Source organism: Myotis davidii, unplaced genomic scaffold (genome assembly GCF_000327345.1).
Source record: "Myotis davidii unplaced genomic scaffold, ASM32734v1 scaffold62, whole genome shotgun sequence".
In the NCBI taxonomy this organism is placed as follows: domain Eukaryota; kingdom Metazoa; phylum Chordata; class Mammalia; order Chiroptera; family Vespertilionidae; genus Myotis; species Myotis davidii.
Window position 1 is genome coordinate 2,832,091 of NW_006295180.1, and position 12,924 is coordinate 2,845,014.

Here is a 12,924-nt window from a genome sequence, read left to right on the forward strand (position 1 = left end):
AGAGAGAGTACAACTCAAAATAGCAAAACTCTTAGAAAAAAGGAGTGAAGAATAGTTACTATACTGTGTGAACCACTCCATGCATCTGATTCAAAGGCAGTAATCCAATAAGCCAAAGACACGCAGTATTCATTGGCAAACACCTGTAGACACATTCACAGAACACCGGAATCGCTGTAACTATTGGCTTTTGAAAGATCACATATGCACAGTTATACTTTATAATTTTACTCGCTTCGATTTCGCCTATTGTGGGAAAGTGGACTGTCCAGAAAAATCTGTTAGGGAAATTCTAGATGCTGGGGATTTCTGACACTTGTCTTGGGAACCCCAGTGTCTGAAAGAACTTAAGCAATTACATCCACGCCAGCTGTGTGTATTCGAACACCAGCAGGCTCACAAGCAGTACCCGCATCATTCCTGGAGCCATGTCGTTTCTCTTAGCATCCTGTGGTTTGATTCCAATGCTGAGAACAAGGGAGCTTGTGTCCCCGCCTCATATAATGCTGACAGCTTTATCACATTCTCTTTTCTCTCCAAAACTGTCTGGAGTTTTACAGGTTCAAACCCTGATAAAGTGATGCAGAAAACTGTATCCAACTCTGAGAAACACGCACCCAGACTCCATGCACGCCTTCCCAGCCTGTGGAGGGTGGACCAGTTCCCCTTACCTTTGTCATAAATTTCCTTCAAGACTCCTCGTTTTATCAGCTCCTCTCTGCTTTGCCTCATGGATATTTTCCTTTCCAGCGCTGCAAGCAAAACACAAACAGAGAAGTGGTTGTGAATAGGCAACAAAAACCGTTTTCAAAGGAATCATATTTCAACATATTGAAATGTAATGTATGGGAAAGTTTGTGTAAATTCTACTTTACTAGTAAAAAGTTAATGATATCACCTAACATTATAATGATACTATGATCAGCATTTTAATCAGACATTTCACTTAATTTTTAAAATGATCTTCAAATTACCTACGAGGTAGGCATTATTTCATTTTACTGAATCCTGATTTACAGTTGAGGAAGCTGTAGCAGAGAGAAGCTCAACCACCTGTCAGTCACAAGGTCACTAAGAAGAGGAACCAGGATTCAAATCAGAAACACCACCTCTGATCTCAGTTTAACCTCTGCCTCGCAGCACGTTTTGAGTATGGTATTTTTTCATAGCTGGGATTTCTTTCTTAAAGCTCTAGTTCATGTAGATCTGGCCTCACTGAGGAGTTTTTGCTCCCTGGCTATTACAAAATGGTATGAAATGATCTCCTAGTGAGCTCTTCGGATAGAGAGACAGAGGACTACTGCTGTCCTCTCTACCCTCCAAGTTGGAGCCCCTGAGTGAGGAATGAACTGTTCAATCACCAAAATGCACCCCGCCCCCCACTGGAACTCAAAAGCTCCAGCAGGTGGGAACTGAGGGGGGGAAAGGGAGATTTCCTCTCGAATCAATGGGCATGACAGAGGGCAATTCAAGTGGAAAGAGGGCACAGAAGTGGAGCAGTGAGGGGCAGCACTAAAGGCAGGCCTGGGGCCCAAGGTGGGCGGGGCAGGGAGCAGCCCATAAGAAAGCCATTCCAGCAGCTGACACTGCGGTTCTGGGTGAATACCCAGTGCAGGGAAGGCAGGTGATTTTGGTTGCTTTTGTCAGCTTGAGAATATCCACATCATTTCAATGCACAGTTATTCAGGGGGAAAAGCCAGTTATAAAACAAGGAAACTATTTTATGTAGACAAATTCAGATACAGACTAGTCTCTCTGTCTCTCTCCTTCCCTCTTACACACACACACACACACACACACACACACACACACACACACAGTATAATTTAGTGCAAATAACACCAATAAAACTAGGAAGCCAGCAAGGGAACAGGGACTGCGATTCTATCTCGGATACCACGGCTGTGACCTTAGGGCACTCTGTGGGTCTGGGTGCGCTCAGCCCCAGCTACTCTGATGTAAAAGGCTCAGGTGGGACCTGGACATCTGTATTGTAACAGAAAGCTCTCTGGGCTATTCTCAGCCATATCAAGACTGAAAATCACTGATGATATATTTTGGGACTTACTATTTTTAAAAAGTTATGTTCCAACTCTTTCTGTTAACTTACAATGAATTAAGGTGTACCAGACAGAAAAAGAAATGTCAGGTTAGGCTACACTTATATATAGCTTACTGAGAACATAATAATAAAACAGATACATATAGATATATATACCCACAGAGGTGAGGGCAGGAGGGTTGTACGGGAGGACAAGCATCAGCGATGGGGTGTAAGGACCCTGGAGCAGTGTTGATTTGGGGGCGATGGAGGAGTTTTGACCCATACCCAATGGCATGCTACACGGTGGCAGGAGAGCAGAAAGATGTTCTTTATGCAGAAGAGGAACAACCAGAGAAGGGAAAGATAAGGGCCTCCACTCCAGCTAGGTTAGAAAGTCCTGCCTGCTTTAAAAAGACTGGCTGCGGCACAGTGGGAAAAGAGAGCAAGGGGAGACGGGTGGGGGTGGGGGTAGGGGGGTGAGGGTGGGATGTTAAGCAAGAAGTTTGTTACCAGGTCTTGTGGGTGACACAAAGATGCGCTTTGCCACCCTCTACTGAACCATATACATTGAACAGATTTCTCTTGAACAGAATGGGATTTCCCGGGCCTTTTCAAAACCACAGAATAAAGTGGATGGACTGGATCCACAGTGCGGAACAGAGTACCTGCAGCAAGAGGGGCAGGCCCTGTGCATGGAGTTCTGAGGCTGCAAGTATCCGTAGAACACAGACGGCCTTGGGCCACACACTGGGCCGTCAGGACCTCAGCTGTCTCACCGCACACTCTCAGCAACAGGGACCTGCTGCCGGTGGGGAAAGCTACTCTGCTAGTCCGGAGGTGATGGGGACCAAAGAGACAGTCCCTACCCTCATAGAATTTACAGTCACCAAACGACATTACTTAATGTGCGATTACAAGCTGAGAGATGGCCCCTTAAAAGAAAGGGACATGGTTCTACCAGAACGTGTGATAATTAAGCTGGAGCATTAGAATCGGTTTTTCTGAGGAAAGACCTCTGAGCTGAGTTTGGAAGAGGAAGATACATGGTCTCAGCAAATGACCATCAGGCATGGGCTTCGGGGAAACACTCCAGACCTAGCAGGCTGGGCAATGGTTCTTGATGGAGAAATCACGGTGCCGAGGACAAAAGGAGAGCAAGTTGATGTAACTGCAGCCACCAGCCCAGGTGGAGATGGGCAGAGGGGCTGGACATGCAGGGCCTCATGGACCATGTTATTCTAAGGACAGTGGGAATAAATGACACTAGCTGAGTATCTGAAAGATCATATCCACTTTAGTGAGAAAAATGGGTCGGAAGTAGGCTAAGTGGTAGGTGATTAGGTCAGTTTGTCGGGAGATGATGGCAGTTTAAACTAAGATGCTGGTGACGGAGATGGAGCCAAAGGATGCATTCAGGGCACCTGAAGGTGGCATTGATGCCATGACTTAAAGTGAAGGATTAGACGTGGGATGTGAAGGAAAGAGACAGGGGTCAAGGACAACTCCATCGGTTCCTGACTTGCATAGCTGAATGGATGGTGGTGTCTGTCCATTACTAAGGTAGGGGACCCAGGATGAGAATCAGGTTTGGAGGGATGATGGAGAGCTCAGTGTTAGCCATGCCTAAGAGGAGACATCAAGCATGTGCTAGGGAAATGTAGTTGGATCCTTCATAAGATGAGGATGGGAGTTAAATGAGACTGTGCTGTGTAATACTGACTTTGCTAGACTCTCTCATGTACCAGTGCTTCTCACCTTTCCCATGGAAAGACTCCTGATGGCCAAGGAGTGATGTCAGGGGTGCCAGGGGTATGACTGAAGCTGCCTGTCCTAAGCATGCCATTTCTTTAACGTATTGAGTCTTCCCTTAAGAACTAAGATAGACCTCACATAATGTATCTGCTCTTATGTAAATACGAAAATATTCCCTGCCCACCACCACACATTTCTAAGTTTGATTGACATTCTTGGAAGAGATGGCTTATTTATTCTTTGGCTTTGTGCATTTCCTAGTTCAGAACCCTTTGCCCAGATCATTTTGAGAAGGGTGGAATGTCATGTAATTTAACGCATTCCACAATACTTACCACAATCCTGTGAAATATAATCATCCCCATTTTACAGTAAAGTACCTGAGGCCCAGAAAAATTAACTTTATCAGAGCTACACAGCAGTAAGTGTGTGGCTCTAAACAAGTTAATGCTCTTCCCTCCAGCCCCCTACCCCCATGATACTACATTGTTATGAAGATGGCTATAATGTATATCAGGCTCTAAATATTACCTAATGTATAAGGCTCTAAAACTGGAAGACAATTTTGTGATTAGCTTGTTTGGGGCTCAACATCATGGTAAAATGACATAATTACACTTTAGTTTTAGGAGCTTCTCCCTTCTAAGGCACTCTTTACTCACTATCTCTTTTAACAAGGTATGTGTGATGCCTCTCTTTTACTCTTGTTTCTAGTAGCCCTTCCAAAGTCAGAGCGAAGTTTAAATGGGACCAAAGACAAACTCACTATCGCTCCAGGGAGTGAAATAAAGTGGGTTGTTTGGTGCAGAAGGTCAATTCAGATCATTTGAGCTGGTGTACTATGGAGCCATAAAACACAGGGAGAAGAGGATTTAATGTGGGGAAATATAATGACCAGCTCACCAAGGCTAGGTCCAATCCTCCCTCACCAATAAATTTGGTTTGGGGTAGAATAAAGACAAAAAGAAAAAAGAAAACCAAAATATGGAAGCAACCTGAGTGGCCATCAAAAGATAAATGGATAAAAAAGATAGGGTACATACACTGGAATATCACTCAGCATAAAACCATGAAATCTTATCATTTGTGACAACATGGATTGACCTAGAGCGGGGGTGGGCAAACTTTTTGACTCGAGGACCACAATGGGTTCTTAACTGGACCGGAGGGTCAGAACAAAAGCATGGATGGAGTGTTTGTGTGAACTAATATAAATTCAAAGTAAACATCATTACATAAAAGGGTACAGTCTTTTTTTTTTTTTAGTTTTATTCATTTCAAACGGGCCGTAGTTTGCCCACGGCTGACCTAGAGAGTAATGCGCTATGTGAAATAAGTCAGACAGAGAAAGACAAATACCACATGATTTCACTTATGTGTGGAATCTAAGAAAGCAAATTAAACAAACAAAACAGAAATAAACTCATAGATACAGAGAACATTTTTATGGTTGCCAGATGGAGGGATTTGAGGCAGGGTGAAAGGGGGGAGGGATTAAGATGTGCAAACTGCCAGTTATAAAAACAGCCACAGCTTACTGATGTGAAGTACAGCCTAGAGACTATAGTCAATAATATTGTAATAACTATGGATGGTGTCAGGTGGGTACTAGACTTACTGCGGTGATCACCTTGTAAGTTATATAAATGTCTAATCCCTATGCTGTACACCTGAAACTAATATGTTGACTGTAATTAAAAAACAAAAAAGGTAATAAAACAAAAAAGATAAGTTATGAAAAGTTAAGGAAGCCAGAAGAAGAGGAGCAATGCATTGGGGAAGACGGAAGAGGTAACATGTACTATTCCCACTGGAAGGACGGCAGGAACACATCAGATAAATGGGACTCGAGCATGATGGTGAGCCAATCCACCGAGGAGTGCTTGGTCTTTGAGAGGTGGGCAAAGGAAGTTAAAAGAATAAACCTATCCATCTCTTTAAAAAAAGAAAACTGAGAAACTGTCTTGTTGGCAAAAAGCATATGGGTGAGTAATATTTTCATATAAATGAAAAATAAAGTCAGTAAGGACTTATTTTAAAATAAGAAAATCTATTTAAAGTATAAGGGTCCCTCCCTCTAATGTTATTCCATTATTAAAGCACAAGGCAGTATAAATTGAGTGACCACATGTGGAAACATTCTGGTGTAAACGTTTTTGGTTAAAAAACTGGATTGTGGTGATGGTTGCACAACTCTTAATGTTTATGAAAATCCTTGAATTGTACACTTATAGTGAGTTAATTTTAAGGCATGTAAATTTTACCTCAATACAGCTGTTAAGAAACAGAAAAAAAAGTGACCACAAGGAAAAATTCCAATAATGGCAAAAACGTCAGTTAAAATTAGTAAATCTAAGCAGACAATCCTATATAATAAAAGCCTACTATGCTAAATGTCTGATTGACCAGTTGGCTGTTCAACCAATCAAAGCATAATATGCTAATGATATGCTAAGGCCGCTCAACCATTCGCTATGATGTGCACTGACCACCAGAGGGCAGACAGTCAACCAGTCAACCAGTGGCTATGACATGCACTGACCACCAGGGCAGACGCTCCAACCGGTAGGTTAGCTTGCTGCTGGGGTCTGGCCGATTGGGACTGAGCAAGATGGGCTAGACACACCTTGGAGCCCTCCCACAGTCCTTCCCTGGCTGGCCAACCTCCCGTGTCCCTCCCTGACCCTGATTGTGCACAGGTGGGGCCCCTCGGCATGGTCTGTGCCCTCTCGCAATCCAGGACCTCTTAGGGGATGTCGGAGAGCCAGTTTCGGTCCAATCCCACAGGCCAGGCCGAGGAAGCCCACTGGTGCACGAATTAATGCACTGGGCCTGTAGTTATATTAATAAACTTTAGGCCATGGTAAGCAAGAGGACAACATTAAAATAAAAGGATTGGAAATATAGCACATACTGGCAAATTTCTATAAACAATTTTTAACATCTAACATGGTGGTACCAAAATACCATATAAAAAGCAGGACTCTGATTACCCCTCAAAATGAAGACTCAGCTCAGACAGTGCCAATGCAGCTCCTTGGCCTTTAGAGCAGAACTATGTTTCCTGGCTGCAGTAAATGCGGGACACTGTCATAGGCTTTCGAGATGGTCCTATGGGAACTAAAACACTAAAACAAAATCGCATAAGCCAGCAAATGTGCAAAGACTAATTTAGGGACATCCAGTCTAAGTTTCTATGCCAACCATGAGATAGCCTAAAGGTTAGGAAAAAGGAAAAAATGACTGATTTGCTTTTATAGACTGACAAAAAAATTAGTTGAGTAGATCCAAACACATCAAAGGAAGCTTCACACACCTGTCCTGCCTGAAATGAGTGGGAGAGGGTTTTCTCAGTCACTGTACCAAAAATAGCCCACAGTGGCATCCCCAAAAACCATATCAAAGCTTGGCAAGTCCAAGGACAACTTTTTAAGCTTGCCATCAAACTCTACCTTACTATAAAAACCACGCAGAAAACCTTGACAAGCAGTTATTCCATGCCTTTTTGTTTTCTGGATGTTTGAAGTCTTGAGGTCTTGGGGCCTTGTTGATCTTGAAGAGGCTGTACCTCCCAGGGCTAGCCAATTCATACAGAGAGTGAAGGACTGGCCAAGAAGTGCACCTTTCATATGAAAACCAACCAATCCAGAGCCCACACCCTCAACCACCTCCTTTATCAGTTCTATAGGCCACTGTTCCCTCTTGCCCTAAAAACCACTGGGGCAACTAACAGATCACTAGAGACTGTCCCTGTGCCCCAGAGGTCGCTAAAATGATTCAAATTAGGTTAGTGCACCTGCTTACCCTGCCCTGCCCATTCCTTCCCATAAAAGCTACAATAAAATGTTCTTGCCCATGTTTTCCTACCACTCTCTCTGTCTCCTGACAGATCCTTTGTAGGCTAGCGCTGCTTCCCCATACGGCCCCCGTGGCATGGTGTAACCCTTCCTCTAGGGATCTGTGAGTCTAGCAAACTATCTTGTCAATGGCAGGTGTCTCCTGATCTGCTGGCCCACACCTGAATAATCATAAGAGCTATGTTTTAAAAGCACCCATCCTTGCACTGGTTTGTAAGCAAAGAAAAATAACTAGGGGAGTGTCCACAGATTTATGTTCCAATCTATTTTTTTAAAATGTGTTTATATTTGAGCAAGCACTTTAGAATTGGAAAGGCTGGTGAAGAATTGATCCTAGGCAGCAAATTCCCCAGACCCCGGAGACTAACGAATAATGGAGTGACAGTAGTTCCAGTCTAATCACTTTTGTAAGTTCTTCTGAGCCACCACTGCAGTCCATGGCACATTTACTGAAAGCCCGTTCCCCATCATCTCGCCTTAATTATTTTCCTAGTCTCCTCATCCACATGGGTTCCTTGTGCCAAGCCAAGGAATCCAAGCTTCTTTGATGTCAATGAATTTAAAATAGGGATCTTGAATGGGCTCATTCTCCTTAGTCAATGCCTGGATTGGATGAATTTGTTAAAAATAACTAGGCATTCTCTTCTTACTTTCTGCATACACACTATGCTTTTATTTTTTATTTATGAAAATATTTTCACTTTAAATAATTCAAATAAAATAGAGGAAACAAAGTCCTTTTACACCTGCCTCCTTCCATAGACCCAGCTCACCAAATCTCTCTATTGGCCTCCTTTGATACTGGCTCTCTCCTTTCCATCCTCCTTCACTCCCTCTTTCCCATATGCTCATCTCCCATATATATTTAAAACTGTATATATAGTTTTAAAAAATGAAAGGACTCCTTACGCTCACATTTTCTAGTCTTTCCCTCTCTCATTTATCAGTATGTTTTAGAGCTCTTCTCATCAGCACCTGCAGAAGCACCTCATTCTTTTTGAGCACCGCACACCATTACATGGGCAATGAGCACCATACTTTATTTAACCATCTGCAACTGAAGTAAATGTAAGTTGATTCCAATTTGGGGTATACAAACATTGCTATTGTAAATATAATTGTTCAGGCATGCATGTGAACAGGAGTAAGAATTTTTTAAAACATATCACTAGACACACAATTTCTGGGCAGGGCAGTACTGATGGAAGGAAAGAACTCATATTTCCTAACATTAAGTATTGCTTTATTATTTTAAAACTGAGGAAATGGAAAAAGCAATATTGATGCTGGCACAAGTCATTTGGTTCTACTCAGTAGAACCAAATACATAGCAAGTACCTACTTATATTTTTCACTAGGATAACCAATCTCTGTTGATTTCTTTGCTCAACTACCTTTACATTATATTCTGTAGGGAAGAGAAGGTTGAAGAGGGAAAACAACTGAGAAATGATAAAATTTTCAGTAGCATACTGTAGAGTCTTATACCTTCAGTCATTAAAATAGTCAACCTGTAAGTAAAACCTGTGGCTTTTACCCTTTTAAAATCTTACAACTCCAGTGAAAAAGCATTTAGGCTAGAAATCTACAAGTGACAAACAGAGTGAGCCTTGAGAGTCTAGGCCCTGCGTGGAGTCTAGAGCTCCACTCCCATCTGACTTCATGAGTAATGAGGATATGTTGCCTCAGCCTACATTTACCCCATCTCCAGAGAAAATGCTTTCATTTATATAAGTTGAAGAGGATCTGTTTCAAATTAGATTTATACAAAAAAAGCAAGGATTTGGAAACGTGGGTAAACCTGGAGGTCTTCCATTATGAAAGATCAAATGGCAAATGCCAGTTGATCTCTCATTTCATAAGGAAACTGATGAGAAGAGCAACACAGTTGTCCATCTAAATGCTATATTGAAAAAGAAGAGAAATTAAAAAGGAATGCAACTCTACATGTCTAGTTTCAGGCAGAATGGGTAAACATGTTCAAGAACTCATATTAATCTAGAAGCAATTCGTATGAGCACCGAATAGTGTGCTCTTTACTAACTCAGAAGGTGCTCAAGAATCCTATGAATATCTAAACAGTTGCCAAATATGGAATAACTAGGCAAGAAAGTTTTCAAGAACTTGAGTACCTAAGCAAAGCTTATTGAATTATTAATTAAAAATGAATTAAAAATATTTGTCCATTAAGGCCAAGTGATCCTCAGAATCAGAGACACTGACCAGTTTAGAATTCCCCCCCTCTAAAATGCCAGACCAGTTGGAAATTCCAGCTAAAAGAACCTAAGGCTTACCTGTCCTCATCAGATGATAATAGTCCCAGATCCTGATGCCCCATTGTTACAGCATGAACGTCAGCGAATGTGTAAGTGGAGGGAGACAAGGGCCAAGTTCCTTGTCTCTGATATTGTTCCGTGTAATGACGCCTCACTAGGGTGAATAAACTCTTCATGGCCCCTGAGGTAGAGGTGAGATTGTTTATTTCCTGTTGTTTGTGATTATATCTAAGTCATCTAGAACAGGACTTTCTAAAGTCTGTTGTGTAGAATAATAACCCCCCGAGATGCTCTGAGAAAGTGTTCTGAGGACAATAGTTTAGGGAAACGCAATGGGCCATGGAGAATCACAATGGTCATTAGCACAAAAATACCTACAGTGAAGAAACCTGCTTGACTCAGTTTGACCCGGTGTTTCTCCCAAATTCATCTGACAATGTGACCCTTTCATGGAGTACCATGGACTGTCACTCTGAGGAGAATGTCTGGAAGACGCTGATCTAAATACCAAGTTGTAGGAAGCAAGAGAACCAGGGAGGTCCATCCGTCTAACTCTTCTGTCAAGAGTTTTCCAGTAAAGGTCCGTATCAAACACAACAGAAAACCCAAAGTCCTGCAGTATCACTGAGCTAGGCATGGCTGACCTGAAGATGCTGATGGAGCAAAGGGACCAGCCCTCTACCTACTCTCCTTCTGATGGGAACTTGAGCTGGTAGGAGATCTGCATTTCAATGAACCTCTTGATGGGCCGCCCCCACACATTCCCCAGATAAATAAAGACTAGTCTTGTTTAACCTTGAGCAGCTCAGTACCACATACTATCTGCCCCAAATAACAATTTTGGGTTGGACGTAATTGCTATTAGGCACTTCCTTCTGACAGTAATTCAGACAGTATAATTCCTCTGGAGTCACAGAGCATGGGAGTGGGACGGGGTCATTAGCACAGAAGGGGGCGATTTGTTCTCAATACCGTGGGAGATGTGCCCACAGCCAGGTCCCACAGGAGCTCTGGCCACTGACGAAGTGACGGGAAAAAGGGAGGATCACAGATTCATTTTAAGCTGTAAGTTGTGCTGTTAAAAGTACATTCTCTGTGGATTTATAAATGGATTTTGGTTAAAACTGTAAAAGCGTTTTGGGGTCAGCTGGAAAAATATGAATACGGACTGGGTATAAGAAAATATTAGGAAATTATTATCAGTTTTGCTACGTGTTGTAATCGTCTTGTAGTTATAGAGAACATTTTTCTTATTTTTTAAAAAAGATGCATAATTAGAGAATTCAGTAATTTATTTTAAAACATTTCAGAAGAAAAAACAAATATGGTCAAATCAAGTAACTGTTAGGTGATGGTCATATAACGATACAACTATATAATATGATCATTATACAGTAATTTCAACTTCACTTATGTTTGAAAATTTTCAAAATAAAAAGTAAATGAATGAACCTTACAAGTAATGTTGAGTGAACAGAGCAACACAAAAGTACACACACTGACTCTACCTATGTAAAGTTTAAGAACTGGAAAAACTAAATATGTGGTTTAGAGATACATATCTCTAAATTTAAAACTGCAAAGGAAAGAAAGGATATGGTCACACTAAAAATCAGGTTAGCGCTACCTTGGGTGAGAGGGGAACTGCAATTAGAAAGGCACATTAAGTGGCTTCCGGGTGCTGTCCATATTTTCTTTTTTGATTTGGGCAGTGCTTACCTAGTGTTACTTCATAACCACCTGTTAAACTGTATGTTGAAGCTAGATGCATTTTCTCAATGTGTCCTATTTTCCAAAATAAAAACATTAAGAAGACATTCTTACTAACCCTGCTTCTCTCTGTACTGTTGCAATAGTCTCCAAAGGGGAATAAAAAACTCAGCCACCATATAATGAAATTATGCAGTTGGCCAGCAAACTAACTCCTGTAAATGTAAGAAAGGGTGATTATAAGGCAGTAGAAGCCACAAATCTTTTCCTGGTCTTTTGTTCAAATAGGTCAGACCAGAGTGTAGAGGGCTGCTCCTAACGCTTGCAGGTCTCCAGATCTCTAGACTGAGATCTGGAGTATTTGGGGGCGGGGGGGCGGGGGGGAGAGCCGGGGAGCGGTGGTGAATGTTGGCAGCAAGTTTTAGAGGTGAGTAATTTTGCAGAAGTAATGATTCTGAATTTTGAAAATAGGATGACTGTTCTTGGAGCCCATTCTTGAAGTGACAAGCAAGAAGCAACTTATGGGAAGTAGTTTTGCAAGGATCAGGCTCCTCACGTTCAGGAGTGCCCTGAGGAAAGTTGATGCTACAAGTTGCAAATTCCATTTTCTTTATCTCCCACCCCAATCTGCACAGGAAACTTCAAATCAAATTCTAACAGTACTTAGGCATTACTTTTCTCTACTGAGATCTAGGCCACAAAAGAAATAACTCCTTCATTTACTGCCCCCACCCACCTCTTATGGGAACATAGTATAACATGATTTAATAAAACCAAGAGCTGAAAAGTAGTCTACATTAAGCCTTGAGTATAGCCTTCACTTTGTCCTTTCACCGATATACCACCTCATATGACAGGCTTTCCGTTAAATGTGAAACAGATGGCCCTACAGTGACATAGAGTGCAATGTGATGAACGTGTTTACGTGGGAAATAAAGGTTTAATGCTCTGGGGCTTGCTTCTATTACCTGTAAGAAGTGTGTCATAATAGCTAATTGTTTTGTGATTGTGCACCGAGCCACAATTCACATTTCCATCCTGTTTTCTGCTGCCCAACACGCCCCCAGGAATAAAGAGAAAAGTCATTGATTTAGGGCTAGTTAAGTGAGTTTCTCCTTCCAGATGTGGGAAGCATAATGCTGCACTGTATTTCATTCCAGTCACCTAATTATTATTGATCGCTTTAGTATAGAAGTGTACTGCCTATAGCAACAAAGAATGGGAATCTGAAATCCTGCCCAGAACAGCTTAATACCCCAGCTACCACCTGTTACCCAAAAGATAA

At 41.9% G+C, this 12,924-nt stretch overlaps 1 protein-coding gene across 6 annotated transcripts in view; it reads right to left on the reverse strand.

The window, feature by feature from the left end:
* The window catches only part of PHACTR1 (phosphatase and actin regulator 1), a 500,267-nt gene that overhangs the window by 99,986 nt on the left and 387,357 nt on the right, over positions 1-12,924 (reverse strand). For all 6 annotated transcript variants that reach the window (XM_006769720.2, XM_006769722.2, XM_006769719.2 and 3 more), the window contains one exon: positions 672-752. In XM_006769720.2, coding sequence (XP_006769783.1) covers positions 672-752 — 81 coding nt within the window. The remainder of the gene's footprint in view (positions 1-671; positions 753-12,924) is intronic.